The sequence below is a fragment of the Peromyscus leucopus genome, chromosome 3, assembly GCF_004664715.2.
Source record: "Peromyscus leucopus breed LL Stock chromosome 3, UCI_PerLeu_2.1, whole genome shotgun sequence".
NCBI lineage: Eukaryota > Metazoa > Chordata > Mammalia > Rodentia > Cricetidae > Peromyscus > Peromyscus leucopus.
In genome coordinates this window covers 3,507,813-3,529,903 of record NC_051065.1, presented here as the reverse complement: position 1 = coordinate 3,529,903, position 22,091 = coordinate 3,507,813, and the positions used below count along the sequence as shown (strand labels likewise).

The 22,091-nt window shown below is 39.5% G+C and overlaps 1 protein-coding gene across 1 annotated transcript in view; it reads right to left on the bottom strand.

Moving 5' to 3' along the window:
* Positions 1-20,506, bottom strand: part of Iqub (IQ motif and ubiquitin domain containing) — a 72,972-nt gene extending 52,466 nt beyond the window's left edge. The window contains exons 1-6 of the mRNA XM_028872976.2: positions 19,368-20,506; positions 14,508-14,902; positions 8,065-8,199; positions 4,172-4,333; positions 3,916-4,088; positions 3,092-3,247 (exon numbers count right to left, since the gene is read on the bottom strand). Coding sequence (XP_028728809.1) covers positions 3,092-3,247; positions 3,916-4,088; positions 4,172-4,333; positions 8,065-8,199; positions 14,508-14,898 — 1,017 coding nt within the window. The 5' untranslated portion in view covers positions 14,899-14,902; positions 19,368-20,506. The remainder of the gene's footprint in view (positions 1-3,091; positions 3,248-3,915; positions 4,089-4,171; positions 4,334-8,064; positions 8,200-14,507; positions 14,903-19,367) is intronic.
* Between the last annotated feature and the right edge of the window lie 1,585 nt (positions 20,507-22,091).

Here is a 22,091-nt window from a genome sequence, read left to right as displayed (position 1 = left end):
TGTATCTGTGTATTCCTCTTTAGCCTCCTTCAGTGTTTACCTCCCACACCCTCCTAAAGCGTTCCCCCTTTCCAGTTTCCCTGATCAGATCAACTGTACCCTGATATGCCCCACTCCGTATATATTACGTGAAGATGCACAGTAATGGGAAAATATCATAGCTGTTATTGCACAAGCAGTTTACAACAAGAAACAGCCAATTCATTCAAAAGGCCATAACTCCAACATACCTTGAGTGACGGCTTAGTCCTCTACCAGAACTCTTGGTTCTGATAGGTTGACCTTTTGAACACTAGTTGTCACCTGCTGTATACTCCCATGCCTTTTGCTATCAGCAGCTCTCAATATCTCCCCCCCCCCTTTTTTTTTGCTACCAGCAGCTCTCAATACTTGTACCAATAGATATGTGTAGTCTTCACCCCTCATCAAGGAAACTTCTCTTTGCAATGGAGACCACTACAGAAAATCACTACCCATCAAAATGCAGAGTTATTGAGCCCAGTCCCAGTGACTACATCTGCATCTACATCTACAAAACATCCCTTCACCTAAAGCTTAGGGAATGTTGCAGAAAATGGGACAGAGATCACAAGAGCCAGACGATCAGGGAGCTTGATGTGAGATTGTGTCTCCTCGTAGTGTCAGAACTACACCCATGAAGTCTCACCAACATGACTGCCCAAAAGTAAGCTGAACAAGGATGACACCAATGGACATTCAAAGAGAATGATATCAGATGCAAAAGGAACTCTATTTCCCCAAATTCTGGTGGTTAGACAAAAGCCAGCATTTCTCAGGAACTTGTGAAGCCAGTTCCCCTCTATTAAAAGAGCCTTTCCCCTTATCATTGGCAAAAGGGACAAAAGGCTCTCTGTGGTGCCTATTAGCATACCAAAGCACACACTGGCCTCCAGGCTCCTCAGTGTCTCAAGTACCTATTACATATTTCAGAGTCCCTGGCTCTTCTCAGCTCTTTTCACCACCTCCCTTCCCTGAATTTCTCCAGCTCATGGGCTTCCCTCCCCATAGCTACCCATTCTTATAACACCACTATTTTAGACATAAGCGCTTTTGGTCCTCTCTTCATCTTCCTTTCTTACTTTCCCTTCTCTCTCTCTCTCTCTCTCTCTCTCTCTCTCTCTCTCTCTCTCTCTCTGCCCCTCAACTGAGGAATGGATAAAGAAAATGTGGTACATTTATACAATGGAGTACTGCTCAGCTGTTAAAACAATGACATCAAGAAATTTGAAGACAAATGGATGGAACTAGAAAAAAAGCATCTCTCTCTCTCTCTCTCTCTCTCTCTCTCTCTCTCTCTCTCTCTCTCTCTCCTCTGCTCCTGGCCAGGCCCAGTCTGTTAGACATGTTCAGACTACTACTGTCTCTCTCTGCTCTGAACTCTTCCAGATGCCTCTGTTGTTTCCCCCCTAATTCTACAATAAAAACATTTCCCATAACCATACCATGGAGTGGTCATGTAGTCAGTTTATACAGCTGGGGGCAAGTTCAAAAGGCCCCAAGCCTACATAACTATAGGTAACTGAGGAAAGCTGGGAGCAGGAGAGGTGGTCTTCCCCAGGAAAGAGCACACCAATTGGTTGTGTGGTGATAAATGGTCAGCCTTGAAAATATACATATAAGTAACATTATATGCAATACGTCTATGGTGTATGTGTGTGTGTGTTGCAATAACAATTAGTGAAAAAAGACGCCATGAATTTGAAGGAGAGTGAGGAGAGGTATATGGCAAGGTTTGGAGGGATGAAAAGGAAGGAAGAAATGTAATTACATTGTAATCTCAAAAATAAAATTTAAAAAAAGAAACCAGGACTAGCTAACAATGCTAATGAAGTCAGCTACAGAGTAAAAAGAAACTATTTCTTCTGAGGACTCCCTGCAACTTTAAGATATCATAGCAATCCCTTTCTTTGAAAAACTACTGTTCTCTTACTCACTGAGAAACTTTGTTCTCTAAAATCATAAACCATCAGGAACTTTGCTGTTTGAAAGGAGATCAGTGAGAATGAAAGACATCACAACTGCCTAAACAATCTAAGTCCCTTTGACAAAGAGACACAGTCTTGATTTATAACTAAGATGCTAATCTTCAGAGAACAGACACATTGATACCACTATCCACTTTGTTCCCTAGGAAGCTGTACCCTTGTCCATGACACAGTTGATGCTGAACCATTTACATATAGCCTTGTTATGCACTCACTATGCCAAGAAAACTTGACTCAAGCTTCTCAATGTTCTGTTGTCATTCTGTCTTTTCCCTCATTTCATCTAAAAAGTGAAAAACTCATCAGGTTGACATAGCTGGGCAGTGACATGGCCCTGGTAGAGTTTCCATAGAGGCAAAGAGTTAATAGGCTTGAACTGTTTTGTATTCCATGTTCATTTCTCAAGATCTTGGTCAGGTTGGGCTAGAAAAAGACCCTGGCTTCAGAATATATAAATATTCCATTATATGTATACATACATAATACATACATATATATACATCAGGCTATAGGATATATATATAACCTGATATACATATATACATACACACACATATATATATACATATATACATATGTATGTGTGTGTGTTTTACTCATATCCAAATGATGATAGATGACAGATACTATTGTAAGCTATCTATAAGAGATCAATTAGGTTGGATGTAAAATGGCTGAAAAAAAAAAGAGAGAAATCATCCAAACACTAAAATAATGCAGAGATTCCATAAGTATCAGAGGAGTCAAACTGCCATATCGAGTTTGACTTCAATTGGTCAGGGAAGTCCCCATCTGACTGTACTGGCATAGAGGTTATGAGTGAGGGACAGAAGTGTTGAGAAGTCTAATCACGGCCAAGGGCTACACAGAAACACCTTAGGAGATTCCTGGGGACAGAAAGAATTAGCAACATTTTGATTCTGGTTATTTCTATGGAGGGACACTCAGGATGATTGACCTTAGTGGCAATGGAATGCTATCCGTGCTGCTCTTCCTCAGGCTGCTGTAGCTCAGGGAAATGCACAGAGAAGAACAGGCACACACATCTAATTTTCAGTGTTCGACCCCAGGGAATGCTGTCTTACCGCCTTCAATCTCCGAGCGTGGAACTCTGCTGCTGTGAAGTACCTCCCTGGTTTGACCAGTTTATCAGTTATGTTTGATACATACACACCAATTTTAGTCATCTGAGTGGATGTTGTATTTGTAGTTTGTTGTACCTTCTTCCTCTGAAAGACTGTCTAAAATAAAAACATTAAAAATAAGCACCTACTGCATAATTTCCATTGTGAAGAAAATCTTATAAACATCTCCAAGTGGAGAGTGTGTTTCTACATGTTTACATTAATTTTTCTTTTGTCATACAATTAATTATGTCCAGAGTGGATGAAATCCTGAGTGAGTATGTATTATTGACATGAGCATAGCCATGTCAAGGACCCAGTGCCTCAGACCCATAGAAATGACAAATCCCTCCCCAGGGCAGACTCAGGGCAATAGCAAGGCCTTCCCTTGGTCAAAGTAATGATGCTGATAGTGTGTGTAGAAAACATGAACAACAGCTTCCGCTTCCCAGATGACTACAGCCCAACACTGCGCCCCAAGAGACCCCTACGAGATTAGCTGACTCCTTATTCAGCTGTATATAAAAACAAACCTCTGCCTTCTGCAGTAGATTTCATATTCAGTGGTATATCATAAATGCACCAAGTGTCTGGGCAGCTGGTGAATCTCCATCAGAGCAGGTGACTCACCACTGGATCACTGTTTTCCTGTTGTTCTTCATTACCTGTCACCCAATAAAGTCAATCCCAAAGCCGTTCCAGTTGTGGCAAAATTAGAAAATTTTGAGGGGACAATTGCAGATTCTATAATGTCACACACATAAATGGGACAATAAAAATATTACCTGGGTGTCCCTACAAAACCGATTGGGTTTTTCAGGAATCTTTCTAGGTATGGTTTGTGTTCCGGCATTGTGATATTCTACTCCTGTTGTTTTATGTCTAAATCCACCGAGAAATGGCTTGTGGAAGTCAGATTTTACTATCTCCACAGCTACCTCCTCATAGCGATCAGGGCCTGAGGAGATGAAAACCAAGACTGAGGGAAAGTTGAACCCAAGGGCACTCTAAACACCGTCTAAAAGACGTCCGCGGACTCACCCGTCTGTATGGTGACTGTGATGATCTGGGAGCCCTCACTCAGGCCTTCCACTCTCCTGATTGGATACTGATCGGGATGTGTGGAAAATATCTCCACTTGCACAATTTCTTGTGGCTTAACTCCGTATTGGATTAGACTTTCACTGTTCCCAACAATTATTCCTGAGAAAATGAAAGTGTTAATATGTTTTATGGCAAAGAAAGGGTTGTTTCTGTTCATCCTTACTTTAAATTGAGGAAATTGTGTATGTTTAAGTTGTACTAAATGATACTTCAATCAACACGTGCCCAGGTTGCAAAATGGTCAAATCAAGTTAACAAATCCAATACCTCACACACTTACTTTCTACGGTGAGAACACTCAAGTTTTACTGTCTTAGTCATTTTCAAGTATGTAATACATGCTGTTAACTATAGTCCCAGTTACATGCAGTGATCAACCAGGCATTCCTTTTTTTTTTTTTTCTTTTTTTTTTTTTTTGGTTTTTTGAGACAAGGTTTCTCTTGTGTAGCTTTGCACCTTTCCTGGAACTCACTTGGTAGCCCAGGCTGGCCTCGAACTCACAGAGATCCGCCTGCCTCTGCCTCCCGAGTGCTGGGATTAAAGGCGTGTGCCACCACCGCCCGGCCAGGCATTCCTTTTTAAAGGAAATGGAAAGTATCAAAAATACTTGTAGGAACACAGGTCAGTAAATTACTAGATGCAGTATTAGTGATATCTAGCTCATGCTATAATGTTAGTACAGAAAAGTCCACAAGACAGTAACCATAGTTCAAAACAATTTAATATATTGCATAGACAAGAAGATAGATGGAAATTTTATTTGTTTTGCTTTAATTGGTTCATATTTTGAATCTTGTTAAAGCATCATGCCATACCTCAAATATGCATGTAATTACATATCAATTAAAGATAAATCCAGTCATGGTGGATCATGGCTGTAATCCTAGCAAGGGAGAGGCTGAGGAAGAAGGTTTACCAACCCAAGAGTTTAAGTACAACCAAAGCTATATAGTGACTTCTAGGCTGGATTACAGTGTGAGACTCTGTCTAAGGAGATGAAAATGCTAATTATGTGATTAACTCTGCATGATCATCTTGTGTCCCATAAATAGGTCTAAATAAAATAAGTAAAATTCCATAATAGGAATTGTTACTGGATTTATTATGAGCAATGTAGCATTATAAATAAAACTACTAGCCAATCTTTCAGAAATGCAAATATCTAATAACCACGAAACTCTATAAACACTTGAAAATAAAACCATCATATAGTATGAGCAGAACCATGTACTAAATGTTTACACAAAGACAACAACAGACCATGTCCAAATGGATGAAGCATGATCTGGCACTCTAGAAGCTGGAATAACAAGCAAGCAGATCTCCCTACTAGTCATTCCATTCTCCAGCACAGAAAAGCATTGATTAGAATTCCAAGGAATCATTCATTCCCTTCCTCTTCCACCAGAGTCATACACAACGAATGTCAGATGGAGACAGCCTTCACAATACATCACTTCATATTTCTGTTATGTTGCTTCAACTTCTACTCATTCCCTCCTGGTCTGCACTGCCACTGCTGTATTCAGTTAAGCAACTAATACTTTCCTGGTTTATGGGATATAAAAATACAATAAAGGGCTAAGAATGGCCCAGTTGTCAATGCACATGCTGCACAAACATGGGGGCTTGAATTCAGATCCCCAGAATACACATCTGTAAGCCCAGCAGTGGAGAGGAGGATCCTGGGTCTTGCTCCCTAGCTGGTCTAGTCAAATCAGGAGACTCCTGGTTGAGTGAATCTACTTGTGACAGGTTGTACAGTGGCACTAAGAGTAGCCCATGCCCTGACCCTTAGGACCTAACCTTACAGAGCAACAGTGACTGCAGATTTGATTGAGGACTTGAAATGGGGAGCTAATCCTCACTGTCTAGCTGTGCCCTGCATCACATACGCCCTTGTTAGAGAAGGGAAAAGAAAGACTTAACTCAGGGGAAAAGGCAGTGTGACACAAGCAAAGTGAGATCTGTTGAAATAGGTGTCTTTGGGGATGGATGAAGGGCCAAGGAAGCACTGAATGCCGGACCTGCAACTCTAGGAGCAGGAATGGCAAGCAAGTGGATTTCCTTCTAGATACCCCAGATAGAGAGCAGCCCCACAGACACCTGAACTTGATCCCACTGAAAATGACATAGGACCTCCACCCTCCAGAACGATAAAGGAAGTTTACTTTGTTCCTCTCAGTTATGTTAATCATTACAGCAGTCATAGAAAACTAACACACATTCCCTGAGCCCTCTTCGTTCCTCTCTTTTCTAGAGTGGGCACAGACTCATCAAGCTTGAGCTACAGTCCTTATGCTGGAAGAAGGCACCTGTTTTGCAGGATGGTTGGTTAGCATAGACTCTCACATTTCTTTTTTTGGTGCTGACATGAACTTGCTACCCAGAGGTTGTACTGGTAACTATAAAAAGAATGACCAGTCATAAAACACCAATGACAGTTAGTATCACTATCCTTGACTTGATCTCTAAGATCTCTATAGCCTCCAATTTTAAACTTCACATTTGAGTTAATATCCTGGAGTTTAAACTTCCCTCTTTGGTGTCATACATTTCAAACTCAGCCACTTATTAGCACATTGACTTTATAGGAGTTCCCTGAGTTTACTTACCAAATAGTAAAAATATATATCTCCCTCAAAGGGTTGTTGTGTAAATTAAATGATGAAATAAACAGAATATTTTGTAGACATATTAACGCATGCTAAGAACTCAACCATTGTGATTGTTATCATTTTTGTTGATAATCAATCACTCTATACTTCAGTTTGGTCTGCCCAATCAACCTTTAATTGGTTATTTCAATACATCTTAACATTTGCCATTCATTCACTCTTGTATGATTTAAAACTTTTATTGCATTTTTATTCACTTACTCATTGTGTGTGTGTTTGCATGCATGTATGTGTGTGCATGTCATGGCACAGGAGTGAAGTCAGAGGACAACTTGAAGGAGTCAGTTCTCTCCTTCCATCACTTGATCCCAGGGCTAGACCATAGGTTTTTAAGGCTTGGCATCAAGTATTTTGACCTGCTGAACTACCATACTACCCTAGGCTTTTAAATTTTAATTTAGAACTAAATTCATTCTCTGGAAACTATTTGTAACATTGTTATAAGTCAATACAAAAAAAACACACTTTAATGGAAACATTAGGATTTGTTCATATGTGTGCCCAGTATAAACATGGCAGCTATGTAGACTACCACAGTTACAAAGAATTTATCTAATTGCCACAGAGGCTGAATAACTTAATCAGAGACTTTCAACAACATCCACAAAATGTAAGTAAATTTTACATTGTGAAATTTACTTTAATGTATAAAAAATTCAGAAACTGTGTTTGTGTTCTATTTCTTCTTCTTCTTCTCCTCCTCCTCCTCCCATTTTTGTTCATTTCCCCTCCACTCACTCAAAATTTCACCAAGTTTCCCCACCCCTTTGGAACTTACCCCAAGAATTTTCATTGTTATTGACTGAAATGCCCTATAGCCACCCAGGTTCCTTCCTCTGTAATATTCAAGTGTGAGTGTTGATTGCCATGAAAGCATCTCCACTGTGTGTGAAAACCACCCCTGTGTAGTGCTTCCCTGCTTGGCTTGTAGACAGGAATAATGCTTCATGATTCTGAGAATGTTCAGTTATATCCAAAGAATCTAGACTAAAACATGTGCATATAGAAATGCTTTTAATGAACTAATGTGGTGTAACCTCATTGTAATGCTGAAATAGTAAATACTAAGATAGTTGTAAAATCAAAGATTTTGGTAATTTAAGTGTTAAAATCAGAACAGTCTTGATAAATTTATTAGCCTTCAAACTTACCTGCATGTGTTATTTGCAGTACATAATGTGGGATACGTAATAGGCGTGCAAAGTGCTCCTTGAGATATCTAAACGGAATATCAACTCTAACAGGCATTATGATTTCCTGGGCTACAGGAACAAGTACAAATTTTACTGTAAACAAAAAGAGAGAAAAATGGTCATCATCAAATATAGGAAGGATCAACAACCTATATCTAGAGAAGGGGAAAGTAGGACATGGGTTTGTTGTGTGATACTTTGTGTCCTGACAAATAAAGCTTCCCTAGAGATCAGAGGGCAGAGCTAGCCACTAGTTAACCATAGGGGCCAGGCAGCGGTGGCACACACCTTTAATCCCAGCACTTGGGAGGAGGAAGCAGGAAGATCAGGAGTTCAAGGCAACCTTGGGCTGCAGAAGATTGAACCAGTCTAAAAGAGAAACAGAGCTGGGTGGTGGTGGTGGTGGTGGTGGTGGTGGTGGTGGTGGTGCACACCTTTAATCCCAGCACTAGGGAGGTAGAGACAGGAATATAAGATGGATGGAGAAAGGATCTCGCCCTTCATTCATTCTGAGGATGCATAGAGGTAAGAAGTCTAGTGGCTGCACGCACCAGAGCTGTACTCAAGGGCTCCCATCAGAATCACCTCCTGCCTGCCAGCTAGGTTTTCCTTTCTTTTTTTCCCAAGCCTCTGAGCGAGTTTGGGATTTTTCTGTTGCAGCCTCTCTGCAGCAAACTCCACAGGCACCTGGGCTCCAAACACCACTGGCGTTAACTGCTTTTGCACATTTCCCTGTGCAGATACTGGCTCTTTGACTTCTTCCCTCTCCCAGTGTGTTGTGGGCTTTCCCTGGACCCCCTCCGCAGGCTCAGGCTGCTGCCATACTAGGTCATTGCCTTGCCACCTGCTCCAGCTTCGACTGCTGCCATACTTCCCTGCCATGGACTGCAGATTCCATGAGACAATCGTGAATTCTTAAAGGGGGGAATTAGTTACAGAGAGAGAGCGAGAGAGGGTTTTTTTTCCCATGTTAAAAAATGGGAAACACTATTACGATGGAGGGAGTTAGATCTCTGTATACATATGCAACGCATCATTTAAAAATAAAACAATTAAATGAGGGGATAATCAATTTAACCGGGATTAACATAATGTTAATTATCATTTTGATAATCTTTATCGTGAGTTGGATAATTCTTGGTTTATCTCTAAAAAAGTTGGTTGATATAAGTGCCAAGATACCGGCCTTAGAAAAACTTATTAAAATGGATCATAGAGATATTCAGACCCAGACAGAGGAATTTAAAGGAGAACCAAACTCACCATCACATTATAAAATTAGAGAGGAACAGCCCAAGGTTTTCAAACAACCAACCTTAATTTATCCTGTCACCTTACAGAAACTGCCAAATGACAGATATTGAATCTCATAACCATGATGATGCTTAGATATGAGAAGTGATTTTCAGAGGCTTGAAGAAAAATCAAAACATCAAATGTTTTAACTGTAGCAAACAAGGTCACCAAGGGATTGTAGACAGGACAGTACTAGAAACAATGTTTTATCTAGGAATAATCCAAACAAAAGGCCTCTCCCTTCTGGAGTATGCAGAAGGCATGGAAAAGGCAGACATTGGACCAGTGAATGTAGATCAACAAGGGCCAGACAAGGTAGCCCTTTGCCATTGGAAAACACCTACGGGGCCTCTCACAGGCCCCCATGTCAAATTTGGTCTTTTCCTGTCAACATGGGGGAAACTCCTTTCCAGAACAATGAAAGGAATTAATGCCTATAGTAAAAAAACATACTGCTCTGGGTGATAGAACAGCTTCAGAAAATAAAACAAAAATTTCAGGAGAAACCATATATCAAAATTGATAAAGATTAAATTTAAGCCGGGCGTTGGTGGCGCACGCCTTTAATCCCAGCACTCGGGAGGCAGAGCCAGGCGGATCTCTGTGAGTTCGAGGCCAGCCTGGGCTACCAAGTGAGCTCCAGGAAAGGCGCAAAGCTACACAGAGAAACCCTGTCTCGAAAAACCAAAAAAAAAAAAAAAGATTAAATTTAAACAAGAGAGTCCTCTTGATTAGAAGAGGTGATAGTTCATCAAACAGCGTGACCACTCAATCTAAACTAACTTATAAGACTATCAAATGCTTTTCATTTGATCAGATATAACTTGCCAAAGGGGAAACTCCTCAAAGTTAGGGTTGGGGAGCATTTTGTTTTTGTCTTTCCAGAAAAATAAAAACAACCATCTTGAGGAATTTAAAGACCTCTAGACAAGTAAGCATCCAAAGAAGAAAGGAAAACTACTCAGAAAAAAATTACCAAAAAAAGAAATAATCTGACCTAATGCAATTTCTGAAGTCTCCAAAAAGATGATGGGACCTCACCACCATGATTCCACTTGGGATTATGGTAATGCTGCTAAAATGAAAAACACCACCTAAAGATCAGCTTTGGACTACAAACTGATCAGAACAATTTCAAGATGGCTGGCTAAGATGATCCACCCTCACAGACTAGTTAGGACTTGAGACAAGCCCTGTACTTTTCCATTACACAGAGACTGGACAACAAATTATACAGCTGGCTTTCACAGGACTTGACAATTTTCCCAATTTTTTTCAGGGTCCCTAAAGATGCCATTGCCCCTAGACAGCAGCAAGTAATTTTAAGAACATGATGCCAACATTCTCAAAAGGTCAGGTGGTTGGTTTTTGGCTGTTTGGCGAGTTATGGATATTTGTTATCATTTAGGGTGATTGGTTACAAGTTGTTATTGGTAATGGTCAGGGAAAAGCTGAAAAAAGGAGATTAGATTCAGGGACCTTGTTCTAAAGAGAAAAAGGGGAATACAGAAATAGGATTTTTAAAAAGGTAGGTTATTGAATCTACTTTTAAAAAGCAACTGCTAGTTTTAAATATTTTACATTGTCTCAAATTTTTGTATATTGATACAAATTTGAGATTATTTTTGTTATACTGTATATATGTTATAAAAATGATAGGATAAAGAGGTAGGTTATTGAATCTACTTTTAAACCAAAAATGCAACTACTATTTTTAAATATTTTTACACTGATATGGATTTTTGTATATTGATATAAACTTAAGGTTATTTTAGTTAGAACATACTATACTGTACATGCGTTTCTATTCTTGTACCTATACAGCTCATCTAACAATGTAATATAAATTTCTAGTCCTTGAACGTTATTATTACAAGCTATTTAGGATAAAAAGAAATGCAGGTTAGTGCCGGGCGGTGGTGGGGCACGCCTTTAATCCCAGCACTCGGGAGGCAGAGGCAGGCAGATCTCTGTGAGTTCAAGGCCAGCCTGGGCTGTCAAGTGAGTTCCAGGAAAAGGCACAAAGCTACACAGAGAAACCCTGTCTCGAAAAACCAAAAAAAAAAAAAAAAAGAAAAGAAATGCAGGTTAGTAGTTAATCACCTATTACAATCAAACTTGTAGTCATTTTAGGTATGCTTTCAAGGTCAAAAAGAGATATGTTTTAGATAAACAGGTGGTCTTCAAACACTTCAGAAATCTACAGAATATGGCATTTAAGATGTTTTAATAATATAAGTTTTTTTTTTTTAAATGACAATGAGACATGTCTGCTCCTGGTAGCACTAATCTATTTCAGAGAAGATGATGGGCATTAAAGAAAACTCCATATGGAGTTTACTTTCTTTGTGGCAAAAGTTAGCCACCAAGCAAGAAATTGCCATTGCCTTGACTGCTGACAGTATGCTGTCCAAATTGGACAGGCAGGACAGAAAAGAAAGTGACTGCAGAACTTTGCCAAGACAAAGTGGGACAATCCTTCAAAAATCCTGCTTCATAGAAAAGTCTGTCAGATATTCTGGTCAATGATGGATACCCCAACATTGCAGAAGAACCTTGCGTAACTCTCCAGGCAGCCAGCTATTTCTGTCATTTCTTATTTTTGGAAGCTGTTTGCTCTATACTTCCTGTTTACTCAAGTCTCTGATGGAGTTGAAGACCAGATAGTTATAGTTTTCCTTGTTACCAGACTCAGAAAGGAAACACACTAAAGAGGTATAAAGTGCATAAGATTGAGAAACATAAAAAGATAGTTTGGGGTTGTTGATGAAAGTTAAGAATGAAAGTGAATTAGGTACAACACTTTGGACTCACCAAAATAGTTTAGATAATGGAGCATTGTCTCTGAATTTGTCAAATGCTAATGGATTAGACATTGTTAGTGTAATTATTGCCTTATATGTTTGCATATTGTTATTGTACTTATTGTATACAGTTTTTCTGTGTTAGTTAAAATCTTTGCTTTTTGTTTAGACAAAAAGGAGAAAATGCATGATTTTTGTTTGTGTTCTGACAAAGCTTGCCTGGAGATCAGAGGGTGAAGCCAGCTACGAGTTAGCCATAGAGGCCAGGCAGTGGTGGCTCACATCTTTAATCTCAGCACTTGGGAGGTAGAAGCAGGAAGATCAGGAGTTCAAGGCCACCCTAGGCTGCAGGAGATTGAACCAATCTAAAAAGGAAACAGAGACGAGTGGTGGAAGTTTATAGCTTTAATCTCAGCACTTGGGAGGGTTATGCCTTTAATCCCAGCATTTGGGAGGCTCACACTTTTGATCCCAGTACTTGGGAGTCTCAAGTCTTTGATCCCAACACATGAGAGGCTCATGCCTTTACCCCAGCACTAGGGAGGTGGAGACAGGATCTCCCTCCCCATTCAGTCTCAGGATTTATAGAGACAAGATCTTCCCCCATTCAATCCGAAGATCCATAGAGATAAGAAGTTTTTAGTGACTACTGTTCTGCTTCTCTGATCTTTCAGCTTTCACCCTTCATATCTGATTGGTTTTTATTGTTAAGACCAATTAGGATTGAGCTTCATGGGTTTTTTGTTTGTTTGTTTTTTTGGGTTTTTTTTTTTTGCTTGTTTTTAATCATTATGCTTGTGGTATAAGTTACAGTGTCAGGAATTACTGCAATATCCAAAATGGCACTAAAAATTCACATGGAGTCACTACTTTGAGAGCTATTGGGTTCTGTCTGGCGAGTTTGGCTCACTTTATCTTCCCAGCCTGTTCCTTGTCATTCGTGACTTGTGCAGGCACAGTATCATTTGAACTGCCACCTCTGTGTTCTAGAGCCACATTTCACCTGTGGTTGAGGTAGGATAGAAAGACAGGGAAACTATAGGGACATGAAAAGGAAAAGGAGTCCCTGACCTATCAGACTGCTTTTCAGTGGGTGAGAAGCAAGGATTCCAGTACAATTGAAACTGCTCAGAGCCTTTCTCCCACCCCAGCTCCAAGCCTGCAGTCCTCCAGGAATCTCACCAGAAACCCCGTACATAGAGAAAAAGACACACACTGAATCAACCCCTTTATGCAATCCTACGGGCTCCTGGCTCCACTTTATCAGACTGTAATTCCACCCAATGTGTCTCTGAAGCCATCCTATAATGTAATTTAAAATGAAAGAGAAAAGGAAATAAATGTTTCTTAGCAACCTTTTGAAGTGTAACTTGAAAGCCACAGAAATGGTACCTATGGCAAGTGGTAAGACAATTAATTAGGACTCTGTGGCGAGAGTCCATGCCCACACTCTCTGGTGTAGCTTCCTTTCCCCTGAGAGCCTCTCTTTCTTCCAACCTCCATGCTTAAAGCCTGTAGTGTAATGTCTTTAATAGATTCCCTAACTCTGAACCATTTTTGGCTTGTTCTGAAGTTCGCTTCTGTGTTGAAGTTACAAATCCTGGTTTGGCTTAAGTTGAATGAGGCCCTTAAAAGATTACAGGAGCTCTTTAGATGGTGAGGATGACTGTGTGAGCTGTCTCTGTGTCCTCATCGCTGATGCTATTACAGTTGGTAAGTCAGATCCCATCTTCTTTTTGCTATGGGTGGAAATCCTCAAAATTCACTGGCAAAGAAGGATCAGAGCAGTCGGCATGGATGCAGTCACTGTGCTGCTGCCCCCTGCTCTGTTACCAGCACTGGCAGCACCACCAGGACAGCCACATGTTCAATGTATGTCATTAAAACGGACCTACAATGAAAGCCAACATGTGTTTTCCTGAGCTGTCTATATACTGTGTACCAGCCAGACAAAGACAAGCAAACAAAATGTAAACACACCATGGTATATAAGGAAATACCCAATGCAAATGAGGATCTGGATTCCACTTCCATGCTGTATCTTGCTAGCTTTGTACAATAATTAATGCCAAATCTCCAAGCCAAAAAATATAAAATAAATTTACTCAGAACCTGTTCCCATTTTTCAAGGTTCCTAGATACATTTAATTTCTATTCTATTTGAAACACACACACACACACACACACACACACACACACACTTTAAACTGAACTTTTAAACCTCACAAGTGAATTTTAAATTAAACAAAAATTACCCTTTGAAACAAAGAAACAGAACGTCTGGTCTCCTACAGCCAATACCTGTTGCTGAAGCCTCACTTATTGATTTCTGCAAAGTCTCTTTTGAAGCTTTTATTTTACTCAGCAATGTCATCTCCTCATCTTCCGGCCTCGGATAATCCACAAGGGTCTGTTCTTCCTGAGAATACGCAGTATTTTCAGGGGACACAATCTCTTCCCTGGCTTTGGCTTCATAGGACTTTGCAGTGGAAATGGTGCGTTCACTCTGCCCCTCTGTTGTTTCCTCACTCTCGGTGGTGAATTCAATTTCAGATTCCTCCTCTACAGTGATATCTGACTCTTCTGCTTCTTCAAAAGGACGAGGGATACTGATAACATCAGCAGTACCTTCGCTCTCTGCTGTGGACTCGGCTTTTTTCTCAGGATCAACATGCTCCTCTGTGTCAGACATTTTCCTAAATTAACACAAATAGTTAAAGTTACTCCACAGAGAAGAGTCTCTGTGGTGAACAGCACTTGCTGATCATGCAGAGGACCTGGGCTTGGTTTCCCAGCACCACAGAGTGCTCACCAGGGTCTCAAACTTCAGTTCCAGAGGATCTAATGCCTTCTTCTGACATCCATGAATACCATTCATACATGTGGTACACATACATATATGCAGACAAAGCTCTCAGACACATGAAATACTGATCCTCTTTTTTTTAAAGATTTTCTTACTAGTGACGAGCATCAGGTTAAAGTATAAATGGGGTTTTAATTTAAAAATTACTGAAAATTAAAAACAGATAACCTTAAAATAGAATTTGGAATATGATATTCTCTGAGAATATTTAGGGAAAAATCTTTCAAGTATACATCTTTAAGAAAGGACCTAACTGTTTTTGGTTTGGAACTCATTTTTTTTTTTCAGAATATAAAACTAATGTGGGATTAATGATTCTGGCAATAGAAAGGCTTAAAAATTTTTCAAATGACTGATCAGATAATGACCCTGGATAAAAAAACACACTCTGCATTAGCTCTACTGTCACAAGAAGCAGAGACCTCGATGACCTCTGACCCCAAAATAGATATCTTATCAAATGTAGGACATGCTGCAAGGTAATTGGAGTCAAAGTTATAGTAACCAAGAGCTGTACTTGTAATTCCACGGGTTCTTATGTTGCAAGGTTGGCCTTCCATGATTCAAGGAGGTGGTGACCAACATTTAAATGATGAAGCCTATTGGAAGGCCATCAGGGTCTCCCTTCAGAAGGCATTGAGATAGTTATCCTAGGATCCTGAGATAAATGTTTTTGGAAAGAAAGGTGGTTATTTTAACTCACAGTCCTGAATAGTGAAAGTCTAAGCAACATGGTGCCAAACTGGCAAGGGAAACTCTGGCTGTACCACCTCATGTCAGATAGAATCATGGTAGAAGGAAAGGTCTTAGGACTGCCAAGATTGGGGAATGCCCCACTATAAGCTATTGGTCAACTCCAGTTGTTAAACAGTAACTTCACAATCAGAGACTGTCCTGTATTTGGAAATCAAAACATGGCAATGAGTTAAAATAGAGCAGAGTAAACATAGAGAAGGTTTTGATCTTCACTCAGCTAAGATAAGCTGCTAATTAATATCTGTTCCTAACACTCCCCATATGTATATTAACATATTCCACTTGCATACATGAATATGTATAAACACTCACTGCAGCATGTTTTACTTGTAAATGACCAAGCATGCACATTGCAGGATGAGCTGGAAAGTGCTGTGATGCTCCAGGCTACATAGGTCCCAATGGCATTCCAGCTACAATTTGGAAGATTTTAAAATTAATTTTTAACTCTCTAAATTTTACTATAATTTTATAACATTAGCTATGAAAGAGGATATAAAGATAACTGTCTTCTAATTCTAATTTTTGTCTAGACTATTGCTGTGAGATGGTCTGTATGTCAAATTGCTCTGACTGGTCAATAAATAAAACAAAGATTGGCCAGTGGCCAGGCAGGAAGTAGATGGGACAAGGAGAGAGGAGAATGCTGGGAAGCAGAAGGTGGAAGCAGAGAGACACTGCCAGCTGCCACCATGACAAGCAGAATGTGAAGATGCCAGTAAACCACCAGCCACGTCGCAAGGTATAGATTTATGGAAATGGATTAATTTAAGCTATAAGAGCAGTTAGCAAGAAGCCTGCCATGGCCATACAGTTTGTAAGCAATATAAGTCTCTGTGTTTACTTGGTTGGGTCTGAGCGGCTGTGGGACTGGCGTGTGACAAAGATTTGTCCTGACTGTGGGCAAGGCTGGAAAACTCAAGCTACAGACTATTTTGGGTTTGGTAGTGTAAGTACATAAAACATACTTGATATTAGAAGTGTAAAGTTGAATGTAAAGTTCCACATCTTTCATTTCAAATGCCTACTCTAACTGTATGAAAGTACATTGAGTTGTATAGACTTTGAGTCTGGTTAAATTTGGGTTTGTGGTGTTTTTATTTATTTGCAAGTTTTTTAATTAATGTTATAAAATTATTATTAAGTTAATATAGTTTTTAAGAGACCACGATATCTTTAAAAGAAAAAAATAAAGCTACTAGAACAAAAAAGGATAAAATAAACAGTAAAAGAAACCTTTTATTGTTAATACTCTAGTATTAGTGTTATGCAAATTGTTCATGGATGAATTTATAATTGGAACCATATATCATTAAATATATAAACTTTTCTGTATATTTTAAACATTGATGCAGTTTTGTTTTTCACTTAATATGTTCTTAACATTCATTTATTTATTTATATGTTTATTTATTTATTATATTTGTTTTTTGGTTTTTGGTTTTTTTTAGAAATCAGATTTCTCTGTGTAACAGCCGTGACTGTCCTGGAACTCTCTATATAGACCAGGCTGGCCTTGAACTCACAGAGTTCTGCCTGCCTCTGCCTCCTGAGGGCTGGGATTAAAGGCATGCACCACCACTGCCCAGCTTATGTTTAACATTTTTAAACGTTTATTTCTACCTCATTTTTCTCAACAATTGTGTAGTAACTTCATTGCAGAGCTAAGAAAGCCACATTACATTCTGTTCTTGCTCTACTGAAGAACATTTCAACTGTGTTCAATTTCATACAAGTAAAAAGCAGGGCTGCAACAGATGTACATCATCTTTATTTACAAGTTTAATCACACTAAAAAAATAAGTTCCTACAATCAGGTGAAAATGTCAAAATGCATGTAGATCTACATCAATTTCCACCAAATGGTTTTCTTAAAATTCAACACGATATTGCTGCTCCTTGATATTTCTCTTCATCTTTGTATTGGGACATTAAGTGTCTTCATTTAAATATCCCTTTGTTGTATGTTATAATTGTATTAACAATTGTGATGTTTTATTGTCTTTTACTAGACTGAAGTTTTGGATTCTTTGGTAGTAAAATTTATTAATCTTTTTGCTTATGAGTTTCCAAGTTTCATGATGTGCTGAAAAACACTGCCTCACATGTAGCATCACTACCTATAATGCATCCACACAAATGTATGAAAAATAAGGCAGAGCAGGAAATACCTATAGGAAGCTGTTCTGGGATACACAGTGTTAACACAGAACAGTGTGCACTCATGCCAGCTACACAACACATACACTCTGAACACCTCTGGAAGATGAATGGTGGAGAGGAAAGAAATGGGTAGGTGAAAGATGTTTGCTATTCAAGTTTTCATTGTTAGAGCATGTGGTGATTTGAATAAGAATGGCCCCTATAGACTCATATATTTGAATGCTTAGTCATCAGGGAGTAGAACTCTTTGATTGGATTAGAAGGATTTGAAGGTGTGGCCTTGTTAGAGAAACTGTCACTGGAGGTGAGCTCTGAGGTTTCCAAAGCCCATGCCAGGTCTCTCTCTCTCTCTCTCTCTCTCTCTCTCTCTCTCTCTCTCTCTCTCTCTCTCTCTCTCTCTCTCTCTCTCTCCCTGCTTGTGGATCAGAATATAGCTCTCAGCTACTGCTCCAGCACCTGCCTGCATGCCACCATGCTCCCCACCATGATGATAATGAACTAATCTCTGAAACTGTAAGAGAGCCCCCAATTAAATGCTTTCTTTTATAAGAGTTGCCTTGGTCATGGTGTCTCTTCACAGCAACAGAACAGTGAATAAGACAGACTTGTCTGTCACGCTGTTTAGTGGAGGTGCAGACCTCTTGACAAAGCATATCACTACGTAACAAAGGCTGACCTTAACTCTCCAGTGCTAACAGGCATGCATTGCCAAGAGTGAAGAATTTCCCTCATTTTTATATATTATCTATTCAAAAAGGTTTTAGTCTTATGATTTAAAAAGAAAACACAATAGCTATTAAGATTGAATATAAAAAAAAAAAAAACACCTCTGCCACTTTCACCTCTAATGTATGATTTCATTTCTTCCCATTTAAAGCCGGCTGCATCTGGAATACCAGTGAGGCAGCGAGCCTGTCCGGCCTTCTAGGAGAAAGGCTTACTGAAGTGTTCATTAGGAGGCGAGATGGGGAGTGGAGGGAAGCAGTGTGCCTGCTGGGAAAAGTCCAAAGGCCCTGAATTCCTTGCAGACTGGAAACGGTCTCCATCGAAGGCCAGATCCAGGCACCTTCCTCTCCTTCTCTAGCATTACCATGATCATCACCCAGGAGGCAGAGTGATGTACACCGCCCATCCTGACCCTGTGTTGATTGAAGATATCATAATCGAGGGTGGGGGCAGGGGGGGAGGAAGTAGCTAGAGAAGGGGCAAAAAGAGGTGTGATGCTTTGTAAGGTTTTTTTGTTCAGGATTATCTCCTGAGCAGAGAGTCCTGGTGCCCAACCGAAATTGGCACCCCTGTAAGGTCCACAAACCAGAGTCACCCCCATTTAGAAGCAGCAGTCATCTGTAGGAGGGACGCCAAATGTGTCCCCTTACCTGCTCAAGAAACACAGCTATTACATACAGACCAAAAGGTTTCTCCAGTCCTCAGAAGCCTCCTCTTCCTGCTTAGATGTTCTGTTGCTGGCCGTATCCTAGCAACTGGCAGCTTCCTCCGCCAGGGCACCGCCCCCGCGCAGTTGCAGCAAGAGGAAATGGGGAGAAGACAGAAGTGAGGATTGTTAGCAGCCAGGAACCAGACCTTAAGATGATTCGAAGTTAACCGCTCTCCTCCGGGAGCTCTTACACTTTTGAAAAGGCAGTCTGTAACAGTCTAAACTCACAGATGATTTTCTTTAAAAATGCAAATGTGAACACTGAGAGACAGAGATGATAAAAGAATACAAGATCACGACAGTGACTGTCAACTTACTTTTGTCTAATTTCAACCCTTGCTGTAGCTTCCTGGCAGCCAGAGAGAACAGGAAAAGGAGAATTATTAAATACTCCTCTTTACAAGTCAAGAAAAGCAAAGCTCTTGTTTTGGTTTGGTTTTCTATCATCAAATTCTTTAAAGTTTTAAAATCACAGTTTTGGAGAAAAGGTCAAATACGTTCCCTGCACAGACTTCATATGGTTATCTTATAATAGCAGCTAACACTTAGTAAGCAGTGTCATTAAGCTCCATATCTGTATTTTGAATAGTCAGTGCGATGATTCTATCGAGGGACTGCTATTAGCAATGCTGCACTACTGAGAAAATACACCAAGATTTAATGAGAGAGCCAGGATTAAACCCAGCCCAGATTTTAAACCCCTACGATGTGCTGCTATGTTCAACATCCTCTGATGTTTAAAGAGATTAATAAAACTAAAAACTTGTCTACTCCCTCATTCACACTAGTCACTGTCTTCATCTGTATACCTTGTTGCTACAATTCCATTCATCTCTCCACTACCACTCACTTTCCCACCCCTTCACTTCAAAGGTTTATCATTCCTTGTCCTCCTGGTAGGGGCAGTAATGAAAGCACTATGGTTAGGAATAGGGGTCAGAAATGGGGCAAAAAGCAGGCAGCAGAAAGGTTCATGTCCTTACCACTCCCAAGTGTAGCCTGACATCCACTACCTGTCCTAATAACATATTGAGAATGTACTATGAACTTAACTTTATAGGTTAAATTGTACAACAGACTTTCTTAGAGTGTACTTTTCTTAGATGGTCTATATAGCTTGAATAGCTTACTAATACATCAAGAGAACACACTCACTTTCTCTCTCACAAACATATAAAGGTGTATGGCTATGTGTCAATGTCCCCTGAATGAAAATGGTGATAGAAAAATAGTACTAATTACAAAATGAAAACAGTGCCATACCAAAGCTTTTGATTTACTTTTCATCCTAAATCTGTGCACTTGCTTAGATCTTGTTGTTCAAAATGACTCATCTACCTTCAGTCACCTTGGCATTTATGTATAAGCTTTCTTTTAATGTGCTCCAATTTTACAAAGATGCCATCTAGTGGCCTTATGAAATCAAGCATTTCAAAGTAATTCCATATGGAAATGCATGTTGATAAAAATGGCTAAGTAGGAAAAAAATATTAGAATAATTATTTACAACACTAAGGACCTGAAAATTGTTTTGGAAATCATCTCTGGATTAAATTTGCATCATTTGTGAACTTGTGAAGGCCAAAAATTTCCTGAAATTTTTGAAGTACGTTAGCTATGTTTGAGATTCAACATTTCACTGAATTTTGGAAGGTGAATGTGGGTACATAGATAGTATTAAGCAATACATCTTCAGCCCCAAATCAAATACATCAACACTTCTGTGACAAAGATGCTTATTCATATTAAAATGGAATATAAACCAGAAACAGCCTTGTATCCACTTAGGTTTGTTTTATTTACAAACAAGCTATGGGAAAACATTCTATTCCATTGATTTTTAAAACTTAAAAGATTTGTGGACCTGTTGTACCCTGAAGAAAATGAACCCATGCTCAAGAGCGTAAAATGTGACATTCTGTAACAAGGTAGTATGTTTATCTCTAAGGAACATACAAGATCCACACCAAAAAAAAAAAAAAAAAAAAAAAAAAAAAAAACCAAAAAACAAACAAAAAAAAAACCTGAGAATCATGAAATCCAGTAATATATCTTACAATTTAGTCATAAAAAAACAGAAATTAATATATCATCAATTACATTTAGATATGCCACCAAAACAATAGATTATGCTACTGTGAAACTACAAAGACTGCTTTGAAAATTAACTAGCAGTGTGGCAAACACAATTTGTGAGTTCTATGACACTTTCCAAAGATATTGTCTTTATTCATGTCATTTGCTCTGTTCCAATTCCTCACAGCCACGTTCATGGAGGAATGTTCTGGTAGCATCAGCTTAGTCTGTGTCCCTCCCGGGTAGAACTCTTAGGAGCACTTTTGTCCAGTCTCCTTGTACTATGAATAAACAAGGACTTCGCACTAGGTACCTGGGAGAAGAGCAGTCTGTAGAGTGCTTGATTTGTGAGACCTTAAATTTGACTCCCAGAAGCTATGTTTACAGAGCAAAAGAAGCCAGGGTTGATGGCACATGCTTGTAATTCCAATGCTGGGGGAACCTTTCCAGGTCAGTGAGATATTCTGTCCAAAAAAGCAGTAAAATAAAAAAATTTTTGAAGAATAAGGTGAACGGTACCTAGGGAACAACACATCCCAAGTTGTCATGTGGCTCCCAAGCACACATATGTGTGAACACACAGACTGTG